The sequence below is a fragment of the Urocitellus parryii genome, chromosome 14 (assembly GCF_045843805.1).
Source record: "Urocitellus parryii isolate mUroPar1 chromosome 14, mUroPar1.hap1, whole genome shotgun sequence".
Taxonomy (NCBI): domain Eukaryota; kingdom Metazoa; phylum Chordata; class Mammalia; order Rodentia; family Sciuridae; genus Urocitellus; species Urocitellus parryii.
Genome location: NC_135544.1, coordinates 19596625 through 19615349, shown reverse-complemented (window position 1 = coordinate 19615349; position 18725 = coordinate 19596625). Strand labels below are relative to the sequence as shown.

The window sequence follows — 18725 nt, the reverse complement described above, 5'->3', positions numbered from 1 at the left end:
TCTGCAATTGGTGCTTACTGCCCTGAATCCTACACTTACAAAATCAGCGTAGACTCCCCCAGAGTTTTATTTAAGGGACGCTGCAGGCTTTAATGGCACTTGGAAATGTGCTTGCGTTCATATTCACCCCCCAAAGTGCTTTAATTTCAAATCTTTTTTGTTCAGATATTTTAAACGATGAGAATTAACTGGACCAGGAAAGTCTGGCTTTGGTAGTGGCCGGTGCCGGGAGAGTGTTGAGGCTCTTGGACCAGCCCTGAGGCGCGCGTGGGGGGGTCCTCATGGAAAAGGCTGCGCTTTTCAGCGGTGCGCTGGGCGGTCGGAAATGCCCCCACGGATGCCCACGCCCTTGGCGCCTGACGAGGAGCCCGCGGAGCTAGCCCCCCGGTCGGAGACAGGAAGGAAGCACGCCTCCCGATCCGACTTTTTTTTTTTTTCTCCACTATAAGTAGGGCTCTTGGAACCTTGTCCCACTCTGTCCCTGACCCCACCTCCAACGTAAAGGGGCTGAGCCTTTGATCTTTGGGAAAGAGTTACCCTGGCCACAGTAAACCTACCCTGCCGCTTGTAATTTTCTGCTTGTCTGCGGATCCTTATAGCGCACAGTCAGTGGAGGCTGGTGGGATGGCAATCCCGGGTCTGCAGCCTGCTGGCTGGGAGAATCTGAGAAATGACAGGACTCCGCTGTGCCTCCTCCATCTGCAACACCCGGGTAATAATTGCATTGACCCGCAGGGAGGTTGTGAGGATCAAGTGATCTAATACAAGTGAAGTTATTTGTACCGTGTCTGGCTCTAACTTTCCGCAAATTCCCAATTTTTGTTAATGACTGTAGACGGAAACTCCTGCCTAAAGCCTTACGGAGCAGAAAAACCGTCCCACCACCCTCTTCCCCATTCCCGATCTTGCCCCTTTGAGCCCTACCTTGGTCAGCAAATGAATCCATTGTCGGGATTCAGAGGGTTGTTCCAAGCGGTTGCTGGCAATTTAGAGGAATGCAGCCTTCGCACAACCATCCATTACAAAAGATTCATGAGGATGGCACATATGACGCATTTGGATAGAAAAAAAAATGACAGCTCAAGAGAAGGCCAAATACTGAATCTCAAATTACAATTTTTTTTTTCCTCCAAATTTTTGTTTGCTGAAGGGATGAAAGAAAATAATAGCCCAACAGATTGCACCGTGGGGCATGTAAATCTATCAGCAGCTCGAAGAGGTTGACCAAGTCAGAATCCATCTGGACTTCAAGATGGTCCCTCAGCAGAGATAAGTTCGCAGAACATAAGTGTGCAGTTAATGGAGGCACCCAATGCCATCTTGGCATGCAAATTGCAGCAGATGGTCAGAAGGGTGCCCTGGAAGGCAGCAGCGCCCCCCACCTTTCCCCAGAAGAATTAAAGAACTGAGGAAGGAGGGTCAAATGGTTAGCAGATGTGGGTTCAGAAATTATTTAGAGATATTTTCTGAGAAAATGTTGGTGATTGAATGTGTTCACTTTTATTGTGGTATGTTAGATTTACAGTGAGGCTCAAGCCTGGGTAGTACTTTTTCATTAACACTACTGTTCAGAGTACAAACTGAAGCACAGCAGACTGACTTTATCCTTCCCATCTGGTTTTCAAAGTTTGCTTTTGACAAAAACTGATTTTATTTCAATTCAAGTCCAATGACTCCTTTCACTAACCAGGTTTAGAAACTCAAGAAGGGAGACTGACTTGTTTTCTCCATTTCACAAAATCAGAATAAGTAGACTGCAACTTAAAATCTTTCTCCAGAATGGATAAGAGTGGTTTCAGTGACTTTTATTGTAACTTCTCTGTTGTAGATCTTATGAGAAACAATGCATGCTCTCTCCTTGAAGATGAAAAGATTAAACAAGCAACTGATTATCATTAATTGGAAGCTACGTTTCAAATTTTAATATACTGGACCAATCAAAAGATCTTCCGGAGCAAATGTGAAAGGCAATTTGTCCTTAAACCCTAAAGCCTTTCTTTGTTGTTCAGTATTATAGTTCAAATAACAAAGACCAAACAAAGTTGAAGAACATTTTTACATTGCAAGAAGTATTTGGGTTCTTCTGGAAGATACACCAGATTAATGGTGTATAACTATTTCTGTGATGTGAGTTGTGAACTGTACATAGTACTTAAATTCTAATTCATAGATCTAGTGTGGGGATCAGAGGGGATATAGTAAGCCCCAATGAGATGCCTTCCAATCAGAGGTTTGGTGAGATTCCAAGAGGTGGTTTCAAATACAAAATTACGTACTTGGTTTCCCTGGGTATCCCCATGGAGATTTTAAGCCATGATGCAATGTTCAAATGAGAGTGGTATTTTTATGACTTAGGGCGGGTAAATATGCAATTTGAAAATATTCAGGGAAGGGTGATTTGGTCCAGAAGAATGGGGGCATCTAAAGTACAGTGAGTGGAGTGAATCAGACTTTTGTGAAGAGAGCCTTGTTCTGGACAGGATGGTCCAGTATTGTAAACACGAGTTTCTCAAGCTTAACTCTCCTTCCTAGCAACAGGAAGACGGAAATGAGGCCATGCAAAAAAAAAAGAAAAAAAAAAAGATTCTGAAGGGCTCCAGACAATACTTGATCCACCCTGCTATTCACCCTGTATAGCCAGAAGACCTGCAAAAGTAAAAATAACTTCAGATGTTTCCCCTTCCTCCCTGGATATTACCAAATCAGTAGACTGAATTCTCAAAAATTTAGAACATCATAGCAAAACCTGGCCCCATGGTGTGACTGCATATGGACTCACACCAAGCCAAGCCTGTTCTAGAGATTGTAAAATAGACTCAGAGAGAAAGATGATTTTCATTTTTAATGTTTGCACAGTCCAGTGATTACAGTGACATGAGTTGGGGTCCAGTGGGAGAGAGAAAGCTGCTTTAATTTCTAAACTCTGTTGTACTTCCTTGTCTCAGAACTCTCTCTCTCTTTTTTAATTTCAAAATGTCTTTTTTTTAAATTTTTAGTTATAGATAAACACAATATCTTTATTTTGTTTATTTATTTTTATGTGGTGCTGAGGATTGAACCCAGTGCCTCACATGTACAAGGCAAGCGCTCTGCCACTAAGCTACACAACCCCAGGCCAGAACTCTCATTTTTAACAGAATCTGCCACTAAAACTCTTATTTGATGTTTGGAGTCTGTAATGCAAAGGAATGATCTATAGTGCATTCAAAACATAAAAAGACATGTTCCTTCTTTATGATGGTCAAAGTCAAGTTTCGATGCCCAACTATAAAGTGTTCATATCTACTGTGTCCTAAAAAGCACAGTCCCCAGTTCCTCTTTTCCAGGGCTATGCTTTTCTGGAACAGACTATCAGTTGTCTGTTTTCTGACCATCACTATTGCCTATAGAAGAATGCAGACCTGAACATTCTTCTTCTTTTAGGGTAGACAGTGCCATAGGCCTGAAATATGTTTTATAAATACAGGTTGCTGCTGTGAACTAGTGAATCTGTGGTGTTTTCTTTCAACCTCAAATGACAGCAGTCCCCATTTGTCCTTGGGGAATACATATCAAGACCCCCAGTGGATACCTGAAACCATGGATAGGCCCCAAAGTTACGCAAACTCTTTTATTTTTTTTTCCTATGAGTACATGTCTATGTTAAAGTTTCATTTATAAATTAGACACAGTAAGAGACGACCAACAACAATAATAAAATAGGACAATTATAACAATATACTGTAAAAGATTTTTAAGACTTCATGCATTATTTATTTCTGGAATTTTCCATTTAATGTTTTCAAGTCTCAGTTGATAGTGATAACTGAAATTGTGGATAACAGTGTACTACCCATAGTCGAAGATTCATTTAGTGTAAAAGGGGTAAGAGTCCCAGCTGAGAGAGATACTTCCTGTCTTTCAGCACTTTTTCCTTAGGTGAGAGCTTGAGTTATTGTTAAGGATTAACATGATCAATGATAATGATTAGGGACTCCTGCCAGGGTGTTTTAATTAGGTCTAATCTGTCTTAACCTTTTTTTCACTAGATATTTTTTTAATGACAGGCAGGAAGAAAGTCCTGCATATTTAGCTTGTATTTGTTTTTCATATATCTTCACAAGCAATAGTCAGACTTTTCTAGAAGGACTCATACAGAGTCTTTTTGCAGTATGGGAGAGGCTTGTGCTCATAGGCAAAGAGGCTTGGGAATGACAAATTAAGTGTTTTTGCCTCCTGTCTCTGAAACCTATTGAGTTGGAGACACAAGCAGCTTCTGTCTTTAACATTTTGGGGAAAGGGTTCTGAGATAGCCTTTTCTGAAAGTCACCCTCTATCTACTGTACTGAATAATGCTTTCTTCAGTGAAAGTCTTTTAAAAGTATGTTTCTAAGGGAAAAATATTTTTGCAGGTGTCACTGAAAACATTTGAATTCTTGGGCTCCTAGGTAAACTCAAGCCAACCCAGTGGAAATCAATTTCTCTTCATCCCTCATCCTAGGTTTTTGTTCTGCTGTTAGACTTAGCTTCCCAGTGGACAGTGTGTCCTTTTTCCCTCCTCACGTATCTCCACTTGGTGGCCTTTTCATGTCTGCATCCCTCCCCCACCAGGAGAAAGAATCAAAAGCTAATTGAAGGCTGAGGTCGGTGAAGCTGAGTCCTCAGATGCCTTTGACACCTCCCATCCACATTTTGTTCTCTGCCCTGCCCCACCTTTGAGTGTCCTGCGGAGAGGACTAGAGGTCGCTTCCTGAAGCTTGTCAGAAAGGCGCCTTCCTTCTCCTGCAGCAGTCTCTAAAGGATGTTTAGGGGACAAAAGTTTTCCACACCCTGAGGTCCTAGCATTTCCCAGGCTCCCAGCACTTAGGGAGCCAGGGAGGAAGAGACTTTGGAGGTGAAATGGCCTGTGACCCATGCCCCTGAACTGCCCTACAGCCATGCTGTGCCCTTTGTCACACTCGAGTGACAAAATAGATAGAAGATGCTGAAATCCTGAACTTATCTTTACCACCTGAATCTGGAGAAATAGTGACCTCATAGGAGATCTAGTGCTCATACAGCCCTCTTTTTTGCAAATTATATAGCACAGAAAAGGGATTTTGTGTCATGCTTGTGCATTCATGAAAGGAAAAATCCAGAACTTTGCAAAAGCAGCCTGGAAAAGCAGTGCCTCTTCTCTATTGAGGGGTAGCTGAAATGCAGAGGAGTTCAAGGTCATACATGAGCTGAATGAGCCTCAGACCTCTTCCTGCCAGCATGTGTGAGCAAGATGGGGATAGGAACCAGGTGAACATCGTAATGTGTTTGTAAGAAATGATGTATTTGAATTAAATTTTGATCATTAGTGCACACCTGTAAGGGGGCTGGGAGTCCCAAGCTGTTTTTAAAGAAAATAATTCCTTAATTCATTTAGAAGACAGGAAGTGTTGCTTTGCTTTGTTTTTATTTTGGTAGGAGAGATTGAACTCAGGGGTGCCCAACCACTGAGCCACATCCGAAGTCCTTTTTATATTTTGTTTAGAGACAGGGTCTCCTTAAGTTGCTTAGGGCCTTGCTAAATTGCTGAGGCTGGCTTTGAACTCGAGATCCTCCTGCCTCAGCCTCCTAAACCACTGGATTACAGGTGGGCGCCACAGTTCCCAGCAGGAAATATTTTATATATATATACTTTTTGGAACAAAACTGAATTTTTCAGGGACTAGGGATGTAGCTCAGTGGTAGAGCGCTTTCGTATCTTGCATGAGGCCCTGAGTTCGTCCCCCCAGTGCTACCTAAAAAAAGCAAAAATACTGAACTTGACTAATTGAATGGTATTTCTTTTTGAGTTTAGACATAGGGAAGGCTGGAAGTAGTTTATACCTTTTGCCATTGTCTTCCATTTTTAAATTTTTTCATCGGTCTTTGTTAAGGGAGCTTAATATTTTATTTCTTGATTTTTTTTTCTGTCACTAGGAACTAAAATAAAAGCAACAGGATTTGTTTTTGTTTTGTGGTGGTCTTTTTTTTTTTTTTTTTTAAGGAATTCCTTCCTATCTCCTTTTCTTCTATTCAAGGTTTTTGTAGCACTTTGATTTTCACAGTATTTTATTTTTCCTGTGGTATAACATAGTAGAACTTGGAACAAAAGCCATGTTTTGGGAGAGCTAGCCTAAGTAAAACTGAGCTTTGGAGGACTGATGTGTGCACCAGCCTTTCATGATGGATACAGGTTATTCTAGGCTCGTAGCCCAAATTTTGCCTTGCATAATAAGTTTTAAAAGGAAATGGATTATATAATCTTATGACTACTGCTTTATTTTACAAAAGAGAGAGAGAGAGAAAATTAAAGGCCCTTAAAAGTATGTTTCTTAGAGCTGGGATTGTAGCTCAGAGGTAGAGCGCTTGCCTACCATGCGTGAGGCACTGGGTTCGATCCTCAGCACCACATAAATATGAAATAAAAATATTGTGTCCGCCTATAAGTAAAAAATAAATATTAAAAAAGTATGTTACTTAGATAATTTTCTTTCTTAAAATTATCTTAGTAGCACTTATCACCTTGAAAGGCTTAAATTATGAAAGCTATTCCAAACTATTTTGCTTAGTACAGTTTGAAATGCATAAGTATTTGATATAAAATACTAGACGTGTGTGTGTATTAAGATAGGAGAGTGTGTGTGTTTGTAAGTGTTCCAAAGGTTTATTTTTATCCCAATGTACTGAAATGAAATAAAAAGATGTGATAAGGCAGTACGTATTTCCTTAATAGTTTATTTTCATTTCAGTTTGAGTAGTAGGCGCCTGTTTTGATTGGTTGGGAGATATTTCTGTTCCTGGAAATAAGTGTATCAGCAAGGAGTGGCTGACAGCCATGTCACTCACAGGCTCAACTTAACACAGAGCTGTTGCCTGTGTGAGAGCAGGATGCATATTTTGATGTAAGCTACTTGCCTTTTCCTGGTTTTTGTGTTAAAACAATACTTTGCAAATGCTTCTACTAAATAATCCTCAAAAGAGAATTTCAATTGATTGAATTTCTGCATTGCTAAGGTGTCACTTCATGTATTTAATCCCAGTTATAGACCTGCAGGGTCTGTCTCCAGAGGTTTCCTTCTTTCAAAGTAAAACCATTTATTATGTTGTCATAATATCACAGGGGGGAAAGGGGGGCTCTTCCCCCCCCCCTTTTATTTCTAGGAATATTCTAGAAAGCAGCACATCTGTCTCCACAACTCAGGGGGGCAGGTAGTTACAAACAAAAACTCCCAAACTTGCATTTCTCATTGGTACTGAAAAATAGGCAGTGGGTTAAACGTAAGGGCATTCGTGAATAGGCAAGAAGTGCTGTAGCCAGAGCTGAGGGTTGGGTGGTGCTGGAACCTTCAGCAAAGAACCCAGACTCTGCACCAGCTTCTTCATTTACAAAGAAAAAAGATGCAGAGCTCTAGCTGGGTGTCTCCATGGAAGCCTACGTGATCAATAAGCAAAGCAAAACAAATGCTGAGCAGTTTCTATGCCCTGGAGTGTTTTCCAATAAAGATTAAATTTAGTTTGAGGGCTGTAGACACACATGAGCAAACATTTTTGGTCTGGTGTTCTCTATACCATGAATATAGCTTTCATGGGATAAATCAAGAAATTGATCCATTAGAAAGCATATTGAGAATTTGAACAGTGAAAACTTCAATACAGGGCTGGGGTTGTAGCTCAGTGGTAGAGCGCTTGCCTTGAGTAGGTGAGGCACTGGTTTTGATCCTCAGTGAAATAAAGGTCCACTGACAACTAAAAAAATTAAAACAAAAAAAAACTTCAACACATTTAGTAAAATGGGGACCACTCAGTACAGTTTCTAGCAAACTCATTTTTGAAGGAGGAAGACCATCTCCTTCTAATTGATGAGAAGTCGAGAAAAGTAACAGTAAGGATGGATCTCGTTCTAAGGATTGTCTTATATGCCCCTTCCATAAGGGGACTAGCAGAATCAGAAGTTGAAGGAATTTACAAAGCCTCTGACAAGTCCAGGGCATGCAGATGAGGGGATTGGTCCACAGAGATTGTTTTCTTCAGGCTGCGTCTCTGGGCAGTGAATTCTTTCTGGGATTTGTTTTCCTGAGCTTGTTACAGTTTTGTGCCCTTTCTGTGATGGATTATCAAGCATTTGGGACACCCAGATGCAAAGCTGTTTTGCATCGGAGGAAATAATGGTGATAATTCATGACATAACCAGGTCAGGAGGTGCTAATGTCCACAGTATGGGGGTAACTGCATTCTCCTTTTGCTGTATGTTACAGTAGATCCGCCTGCCTACCATTCCTTCTCAGATGCCTGTGCTTCTTCAGGTCTCACTCTCCTTTACCTGGAATCTCTTCTCCTACAACCCAGTCTTACATACGGATCTTCACCCCCTCCTTAAACAAAGGCTGAGCGCAAATTGTCCAAGAAGGCCACACCAATACCCCACCATGAGGAAAGAGCAGCTCTCCCACCTCTGAGTTCATACACCTCTTTCCTATGTCACATCACATTCTCCTTTGTTAATCCAGAAGTTCTTAGATTTATTTTGTTTGGGTTTGCTTTTTTTAAGAAAAAGCAATGCATGGGAATAGTGCATTTCAAACTGGTAACTTGGGTAAAGCATTTCAAAAATTGGAATAGAAAAATGTAAGAGTAAGCTCATCCATGGTGTTATTTGAAACTTCTTGCAGTTTTACATAGACACATTTGTATACAAGAAAGTATACGTATATATTTATGTACATACACAGATGTGTATGCTAGGCTGTAATGTCAAATTTATTTCTTATTATGGATCCTGATTTTAAAAAATTAAGACTACTTAACTGGAATGAAAATCAAATCAATAGTTTATTGATTAGTATTCATTTATTGAGCAGCTGCTCTGACACAAATAACTATAGGTGCTTGGGATGTATCAGAGAATAAAATAGGCAAAGATACTTGCCTTTGTGGAGGTCACAAAGAGGAAAAACAGAAAGTAAACCTGATAAATAGTGGTGTAGAAAAGAACAAATAAAGGAAGAAAGTGGGGTGGCCCAGGGGAAGAGGCCAGTGTGGCTGGATCAGGGAGTCAGAGGCAGTGGGTGGCAGATGGGGTGTAGTCAGGAGCAGGGTATGTGGCATTAAGACTGTGGCTTTCACCAGTGAGATGTGAACTCATTGGCGCTGCCTGTACAGGGTCACTTGGGACTTAGCTAACACACGGACCTTAGGGTAGCCCTTAGGAAACTATTCCTAAATTGATGATAGAGGGCCATCTGACACCCTGTAGTCAACTGTGAATTACCTTTCCAAGGGGCTTCCTGCTTCAGGGCAGGAACTCAGGTCTGTGATTGTCCTGACAATAAATAAATATTAAATGAAGGGACACGTGAAGGCTGATTGCCTTCACCTAAAAGCATGACCACGCTAGAACACACCTCACAGTGGATTTGGGTCAGCCACTGTTAGGCCACATGACCCAAAAGTCTGAATGAGTGGTTGACCAGTCTCCAGAAGCTTCCTAACTTTTTTTTTTTTTCCTCAAACCTTCAAAATATGCATCAGAAGATGTTTGGAATTTTTTAAGCACCTGAGGGTAGGAATGCTCCTAGTTGCTGTCAAAATCTTTGCTGTGATTAGATAACTTTAGAGCTTAATAAATACAAAGTGCGCATTCTGTTATCTGACTTAGCCCTGCTAGGAATTCATTTTGCATAGATAACTCCTGATTGACGGTCTTTGGCAGTTGTGTGTGTGTGTGTGTGTCTGTTGGACGTTTATTTTTATAATTGCAAAGAGAAAGGGATTCAAGTCACAGTTCTTAATTTCCCTTTGAAGAAAGGAAAATATGAATGTGTTTTCCCTTTTCCTCCTTCAAACAAATATATGTGTGGTTCCAATGTGCAAAAAGGAGTCTTTAGGGATGTACGAATGAATAATGAGTGAGAAATCTGTGGGAATTTGTTGGAGGCAGGGAAGAGAACACAGTCCTTGGGGTCAGAGCACTGGGTACACTGGGAACCTTGAGCTTGCATTTGGAGGTCTTGTCTTTCAAGAACTGAAGGGACAGCAGAGACCAAGGTATGAAAGCAGTTGGATGTTGCAGAGGAGTTTGGATTCTATCTGAAAGGCAGTGGACAGTCACTGAAGAATGATAAGCAGAGGCTCAACACAGTGAATATAAAGTTCCATAAAATCAACCCAGTGGTTCAGATTTGTTGGGAGTGGAGAGGTGATAAGGCTTACCAGAAAGTTCTTTTAGTGGACTGTTAGAATAAGCCAGAGGAAAAAGAGTTCAGGACAAAGGACTATGGATTCTCAGTCCTGGCTATATTCAAACTTATTCAGGGAACTCCCATAAAATATCATGTCCAGTCCTCCCTCCAAGGAATAAATCAGAACACCTGCGAGTGGGTGGTCATGGTGTTTTCTAGAAAGACTCCAAGGCAGTGCCTCCTCCATCTAGGGTTGACATTTCTGAGGTCCATTCAATTACTACAAGCCTTCAAGGCCCTGGTTTGCTTCTCCAGGTGACCCAACCTGGGAAATGCACCAGGTGAATGTGCACTGTTATTAAAGCCATCGTGTCCCACTGCACGTCAGCCTTGCAAAATTAGCCACAGGAAAAAACGATAAGCAGAATCTCCCATCTCATTTAAAGGAATCTGTGTCACCCAGGAGAGGAGAATGAGTCTTTGCATCAGAAAGCACCTGCCCACACACAGCTAAGGTAGCGGTAGAAGCAGCAGCTTTTCCATGAACTTTTACCTACATGTCTGTCATATTTTCAGAAAAATCCAAGGAATTGGGGAACTGCTTGAATTTTCCTAACATTCCTCTAATTCCTTAGAATTGCATTTAAAGAAACAAATTCAGAGCCCTCATGGCAACACAGGCCTGTCGTCCCAGCTTCTCCAGGGACTGAAACAGGAGGATTACAAGTTCAAAGCCAGCCTCAGCAACTGAGACCCTGTATCAGAATAAAAAAAGGACTGGGGATGTAGTTTAGTGGTCAAGCACCCGTAACCTCAATCCACAGTACTGCAAAAAAAAAAAAAAAAAGGTAAGAAAAATTCAGTGTAGCATTTATAAGAGCCCTGGTTTGGGTAACATATTGGGGAAGAAGGGGAGAAAACCTGAGTTCTCACTGTGAAGATAGAGCACAGAAGCCAGAAGTAATTCCATCCTACTTAGACCCCATCTCTGTGGCTCAGTCCACTGAGATCCTCAGTCCTTAGCAGAGTGATGAGGGTCTGTTGGACATCTTCTGCTAACTCAGTGTTGAGGGATAGTGGAAAGATAGGGGCACCCCATCATGACAGGAAATACACAAATACTGCCCAGCAGTTCCCAGCCTTACACCAAAGGGTCTTCTGGACCTCACTCACATAGCATGCAGAACTGTTTTGTGAAGGGACCAACAACTAAAGCTGTTTCCAATAAAAATTTCCTGTGTCCGCCTTCACACATGTGTGTTGTTCACTTAGAGAAAAGCCAGGTATAAAAGTTTCATTGTACTTCCATTGGATTTTTAGTGTCTAATGACATCTATCCCCAGTGGGCAATGATTTTTAAAAATCATCCTCCTAGTTTGCACATCAGCACCACATTTACTCAAGGAAAAGTCATATTCTCAGAGCCTTCCAGAAGTCTCCAGAAGCCTAGGGGAGATGGTAAGGTGACTGAAGTCTTATGTCTGTGCTTTTCTTTAATATTTTAAACTTTGTTTATTGCTACATTTTTTTTTTAAGGGAAGAACTTGTCTTTCTGGAAGGAATTTGAATTTCTTTGAGTTTTCATTTCCTTTCCTTCATTTGAGAAAAAAAATGGAGAAAGCTCTTTTTTTTTTTTTTTTTTTTTTTAAGAAGAGATGGTTGCTTGTTTGCCTGATTCCTTAGCCTCTTTTTATGTTGGAAATGGTATCGGTACTCCACTTTTTAGGATCAGTATTCAGAATAAATGATCTAATATATATTCAGCACTCCGATTGGGCCTTGCATATATTAGGTGCTCAATAAAAGTTAAATTTAAAAATTGATGGAGTTGTCCAGATATCTGGGAAGACTACACATTGGTTGAAGAATTTGTCCTTGGGATGAATGAAATTTCACCTTATGCAGGCAATAAGGCGTTTGGGCCAAGGAAGTCAGGGGATGTGTATGCTCAGTTTACTTTAGCTAGGAGGCAGGAAAACAGGAACTGAAAAATTAGGTTGAATGTCACACAGAAGGCCTTGAAAACCACAAAGAAGTGTTCAGACGTGATTTTCTAAGATATCCGTGAAGGAGAGATGAGATCAAAACTTTAGCTCAGGAATTTTGATGAGCCAGGGTTGGTGGGTAGATTCTTTGAATAGAGGAAAGACTGGAGTTTTTAGTTAAGGTTTTTAGTTAGGGAGACTAGAGTCAGAGTCATGACCTGAACCAGAGAGTGAACCTCGAAAGGCGTTCCCTGCCTGACCTGCCTGTAGTCGTGGGTTCACTTCCTATTAAAAGTCACACGTGGATGTTTTTAAAATCGCTATCTGTGCTTGATTGTTAATACTTTCCCTTGACCTCTGTTAATTAGAAAGACTAGGACTAAAGTCTCTATATATTCCATTTTCTAAAAAAAATCTGTGAGAATGTTTTAGAGTTTTCTAATTCTGATTTCTACCAAAGCCGTGAGTTAAATTCTCATTTTTATGCAGCCTAGGTTTTCAAGGAGTGGATGTTTTTAATGTAAAATAGTTATGCTGGGCTGTTTCCCTTTGTTTCTTTCTCTCTCTCTTTTTTTTTTTTTTTTTTTTTGGTACTGGAGAGTGAACCTAGGAACATTTTAAACATGCCAGTCCCTTTTATTTTTAATTTTAATTTTCTGTAAATTGCTTAGAGTCTCGGTTAGTTGTGGAGGCTGGCTTTGAATTTGCGATCCTCCTGCCTCAGTCTTCCCAGTTGCTGACCCCTTTGATTCTAAAAGAAGAACATTCTCATTTACTTTAGGATGAGGAAAAGGAAGGGTAACATTACCAGAGCTCTGTGGTTCTTAAAAGTACTGCTTTTGAAGTGTATGTTGTTAATTAAATTATCTGCTTTAAAAAGAAAGAAAGAAAGAAAGAAAGCAAACCTCTTTTCACATCATTTCTTTTTCACCAAGTGATTCTTAGAGTGACTATTTACACTAGATCAAGTTTTGGTTATGTGAGCGAATTTTATTTTCTTAGTGGTAGAAAATGAGAGAGACAAGACAAGATGGTAGGCTTGTGTGTTACTACACCACATGAGACCTTAAATAAATACTATATATGAAAATACTATGCAATTTGTAAAGTATTCAAAAGAATAGATGGAAATCTTTTTAGAAAAACATCTAACATCATTCATGCCTCTCAATATGAGACCATTTTAATTAAACAAGTCAGGAAAATGCTCTGAATGGGGATGAAATCTGCTGGTGAATTGCTGTCTGTAATTAAGGCTCTTCTATCTGTGCTGACCCGATGTTATGTCTGAAGATAGTCAAAAAAATGTGGACAGTGAGAATTTGTGCTTATGGTATTCATCACTTAAGTAAAATATTAAAAGAGTGTGCACATTTACTTTTTAACAATATGTTGTTCAACTGGGCATGGTGGTGCACGCCTGTACTCCCAGCAACTCCAGAGGCTAAAGCAGGAGGATCATGAGTTCAAAGTCAGCCTCAGTAACAGAAAGGCGCTAAGCAACTCAGTGAGACCCTGTCTCTAAATAAAATACAAAATAGGGCTGGAGATGTGGCTCAGTAGTCAAGTGCCCCTGAGTTCAATCCCTGGTACCCTCCTCTCCTGCCATAAAAAAAAGAAAGAAAATAATCTCTAAGGAGCTAGAAGAGGCGAATTATTTTAAATATATATTTTTTAAAATAACAAGCAGCCTTTTTTTCTTTCCATATCTGTCTTTGGGGGAAGGGGGAGGATATGGAGATGGGAAAAAGTTATTTTCTCATTATTTAAAATAAAATATTGAGCTGGGCATGGGTGGTGCATGCCTATAATCCCAGCAGCTCAGGAGGCTGAAACAGGAGGATTCGAGTTCAAAGCCAGCCTTCGCAGTGGTGAGGCACTTAAGAACTCAGTGAGACCCTTTCTCTAAATAAAATACAAAATAGGGCTGGGGATGGGCTCAGTGTTCGAGTGCCCGAGTTCAATTCCTGGCACCAAAAATAAATAAATAAATAAATAAAATATTGAGTTTTTATATGTTTTCCCAGCAATATTGTTTTCTAGAAATTTTATAAAATTTTATAATTTTCTTTAAAACCTCCTGTGGAGACAAGGTATGGATGTAAATACGTGAAAAATAAAGTTAAGGCTGTGGTTGTAGCTCAGTGGTAGAGTACTTGCCTAGCACATGTGAGGCATTGAGATCAATTCTCAGCACCAATAAAAATTAAAAAATAAAGTGTTGTATCCTAAACTTAAAAAAAAAATAGGTTCAGATAATTCACATGGAACCTACTCTATAGATTCTTTTATTCAGTGCAAACATTAAAGTCTTTACACATTAATGTCACTCCATCCGCCGCTCCCAATTTGGCCCTAAATTTTGTGTTTAATGGTGGCACTTTCCTCTCTACACTGAAAAGACTCATGCAGGTAAACTTTGCCATGCCTTTCCACTCTGGGCCATAATTGTTTTTAGCTGGGGTATTCACTAGCTTGGAAAATCAGGGGCTTGTTTTTCTCTTTGGTGTGCCCAATAAGGGCATTCCTACTTGCTTTAATGAATTTGAGTGTTCTTAATTACCTTTCTTGAAAGGCCCAAAGAACTCATGAAATAATAGGTGAAAGATGCTTTGAAACAGTCAAGTCACTAGACAAAAGTAAGATGTGTATACCTCTCCTAATATATGGGCCATCTCCCTCCCATCTGGCTCAGAGGAGAGATGCTTAATGAAGATTTGAATCTGGGGTCAATGAAGCCATGTTGCGACCTCTATAAAAGAGTGAATAGCTGCACATAACTAAGTACTCTAATGGCCTGTGGAAGGCGGGAAGGGGAGTTGAAAGGAAAATTCTTTGTACAAACCGAGAAACTAATTAATGTGCCCAGGACCTCCTCTGTGAGTCCGTTTTAATGGGATTGTAAATAGGTGTTTGAGTGAGCTGTAACACAGTGTGTTGGTTGCTCTGGGCCTTCCTGTTTATCAGTACTATCTACAAGATGGTAAACCACAGGGAGGGAGACGCTTTCTTAGGCATCTCAGCCTGCCAAGACTGGGATTTATGGACTTCATGCCCTTCATGTCATGGGGCAGCCTGGGCCTCTCTTTTACTGGGTTAAAACCTGTGGGCCTAAAGACCCATCACCAGGATACCTGGGGCTGTGAAAACACCCAGCCCCTGGGTGTCACAAGTCTGCAGCCTTGCCCAGATCACTTGTACTCTAGGATGTCCCATGTACTAGGTGGATTTGGGTGGAAGTAAAAAAAGTAAAGCGGGTTAAGCCAGGCAGGCTTGAAATTGTTACAGGGTCCTCTTCAATTCTGTCATTCCGCCTGTTTTTATAATCATCTGTAACTGGAGCACTTCAGAAGCAGAGCAGAGTAACCTACTTTTAGGACCCCGTTTTTGTGTTTTCTTTAAAGGGAAGATAGAGTAAGTACATACGTCTGGAAAACTCTGAAAAGATGCATAAAGATGTAAACCATTTGAAGAGAGTGGGCTCTTTTGTTTGCTAGCCCATCTATATTTTCTATTAAAGTCAGGTTTTGCTTGTATAATAAAATCAGTTTAAGTCAAAAGGTGGATGAGGCTGACAGCTTTGTCTTTCTTTTGTTTTAGAAATCGAAGCCAAGGAAGCCTGTGATTGGCTGCGGGCAACTGGTTTCCCCCAGTATGCACAGCTTTATGAAGGTAAGCCAGGAAGGCCGTTTTTCTTTAAATTGACAGGATTATCATCTTTGGTTTATGATTGTTCTTGATCTATGACTTATTTTCAGGCATTTGTTAGTATATGTTTCATTTCATTTAAAAAAAAATAATAATAATGTAGAGCCAGGCATGGAGGTGCACACCTGTAATCCCAGCAGCTTGGGAGGCTGAGGCAGGAGGATCTCGAGTTCACTCAGCCTCAGCAACAGCGAGCTGATAAACAACTCAGTGAGACCCTGTCTCTAAATAAAATACAAAATAGGGCTGGGTACCTGGCTCAGTAGTAGACTGCCCCTGAGTTCAATCCCAGTACCAAAATAATAATAATAATAAAATAAAATAATGTAGTAAATACCTAAGACCCCCACCACTCAACACAAAGGCGAAGACCACGATAATAACACATTCACCTGCCCCCTTTTCTGTCCCTGATCTGAAACCTCTGTTCACCATTTTCTTGCGTTCCTTTTGTTGTTATTTTACTCCTCTTTCCTCAGAAGTATATTTTTATAGTTATTTTTACCTTTATAAAAGGGATGGTCATGCTGTATATAATCTTGTGGGATTTCATGTTTTCATTTAAAATATTTTATTAAGATTTTTCTAGGGCTGGGGATGTGGCTCAAGCGGTAGCGCGCTCGCCTGGCATGCGTGCGGCCCGGGTTCGATCCTCAGCACCACATACCAACAAAGATGTTGTGTCCGCCGAGAACTAAAAAATAAATATTAAAATTCTCTCTCTCTTAAAAAAAAAAAGTGATTTAAAGACTTTAAAAGCAAATAAATGTTTGTTTTTTTTTAAAAAAAAAAAAAAAAAGGCTTGCTACCCTATCTTGTGAATAGACCACTGCAGTTTATTCCTGTCCACACTCTGATGGGTGGGCATTTCAGTCGTTTTGCTTTTACAAAGTGTGCTGTTTTGAACATTCTTGTCCCTTTCTCTGGAAGTGCGTGTATATTTATCTTGTGGGTATTCCTAGGAAGAGAGTTGTTTGGTAATTTAAAAAACTTGCATAATGCAAATTTTTCTTCAGTGCGCATGCCACTTTTCACTCCTACCAATCACATATAAAGATCCTGCCTGTCCACGTACACTCAATACTTGATATTGTCAGACTTTAATTTTTGCCAATCAAATGGATATAAAATGATATTGAATAGATTTTCACTTCCATTTCCCTTAGCATTAACAAAAATAAACAATTATTCATTTTATGGCCATGTGTTTGATTTTCTTTGAAATGTCTCAGGCCTATCATTCTCCTAAGTTGATTGTGATTTTTTGGGGGGTGGGGGTACTGGGGATTGAACTCAGGGGCACTTGACCACTGAGCCACATCCCCAGCCCTATTTTGTATTTTATTTAGAGACAGGGTCTCACTGAGTTGCTTAGCACCTCGCTAAATTGCTGAGGCTGGCTTTGAACTCGTGATTCTCCTGCCTCAGCCTCCCAAACCGCTGGGATTACAGTTGTGCACCACCACACTCGGCTATGTGATTTTTTAAATGATTTCTAAGGGCTCTCAATTCTACATTCTCATCCTTGTGGGTCATGAGTTGCCACTGTCTTTTCCTCCATTTGTAAATAAGCATTCCACTCTTCTTTACGTTTTTTGATTTTATTTTTTTTGTAACAGTCAATTTCTTAATTAAGAAAAATGAACCTTGTAAAAAAAAATTGATATCGGGACTAAATGTTTTTCATATCATCTTCTCATTAGTGCCCTGTAGGTGACTCTATGCTGAGGCTATGGGGCCTCAAATCTGGCTCATTCTCTGAGCCTCTGGGTACCAAAATAGATTATGTGTACTCTGTGCATGTCAAAAGGAATAAGTCATTCATTTAAATAGGAGTTTTATTACACTCCATATGAGTTTCCTTTAAAATAGTTACAGCTGTGAATGAGCAAATTCCATTTTATGGATAATTTTCAAAGTTGCACGAATGGTAAAGTCATTTCTAATTTGCAACACATGATCTTCCTCCTGGTAGCTCACATTAACAAATATTTTTCATCTTTTTTTTTTCCCCCCTGGTACTGGGAATTGAACCCAGGGCCTCACATATACTAGGCAAGCACCCTACTACTGAGCCACATCCTCAGCCCTGAAATCTCTTATTGTTTCTTCATTTCAGAGAAAATCTCTGGTTTTGTTTTATTTCTTCTCATTTTCAAAAGTTGTTGGTTCAGTGCCCTATGTCTTATGGTCATGGGAGTCAAGTTATCTTTCCTTTAGAAAAATCCTTGAGCTATTAAAGAACTTTTTAAATTTAATTTATTTATTTATTCTAATTTTTTAATTTTAAATTTATTTGTTTATTCTTTAAAGGACTTTGAGGTGGGTGAGGAACAGCAATCAGTTGGATTTTCAATTCACAGCTCTGGAGATGAGAATGATAATTGCATTCACAGCGTCTGTCCTTCTCACCTGTTCAGAAATTAAATTTCCTTCAATTATGTCGATGTGGGTGTTGATCTGCTGCCAGGTGGCACCTTCTTGTGATTGTGTCTGTTTGCTAAGAATGAGTTCAAGTCTCTGTCTTACTTCTTTCACCATCCTAAAATGCACATGGCGTTTTCATAAGTGACGTTTGGGGGCCCTTTCATGCTCCCAAGTCGTTTGAAGTGTAAGCCCTCTTTTGAGGTGCACTGTACATTGTTCTGGGCTATCATTTCCCCCGTCCATCCTGCCACTGTGTGCAGGGTGAGCACATACACACCACATACCAACCCCCACATTCCTCGTCTTCCTGTTTAGCTTTATTTTTGTACTTGGCAATTTACACTTCCTGCCTTTAAACCCAACCCAGCTGGAAGTTGAATTCAGAACACTTCTATGCACGAGTGAACTATTATCTTCTAGAAACTAGATATTT

At 40.1% G+C, this 18725-nt stretch overlaps 1 protein-coding gene across 3 annotated transcripts in view; it reads left to right on the top strand.

Annotated features, from left to right (window-relative positions):
- Dlc1 (DLC1 Rho GTPase activating protein) overlaps positions 1-18725 on the top strand; it is a 384998-nt gene that overhangs the window by 339758 nt on the left and 26515 nt on the right. For all 3 annotated transcript variants that reach the window (XM_077792445.1, XM_077792446.1, XM_077792447.1), the window contains one exon: positions 15758-15829. In XM_077792445.1, the coding sequence (XP_077648571.1) occupies positions 15758-15829 (72 nt within the window). The remainder of the gene's footprint in view (positions 1-15757; positions 15830-18725) is intronic.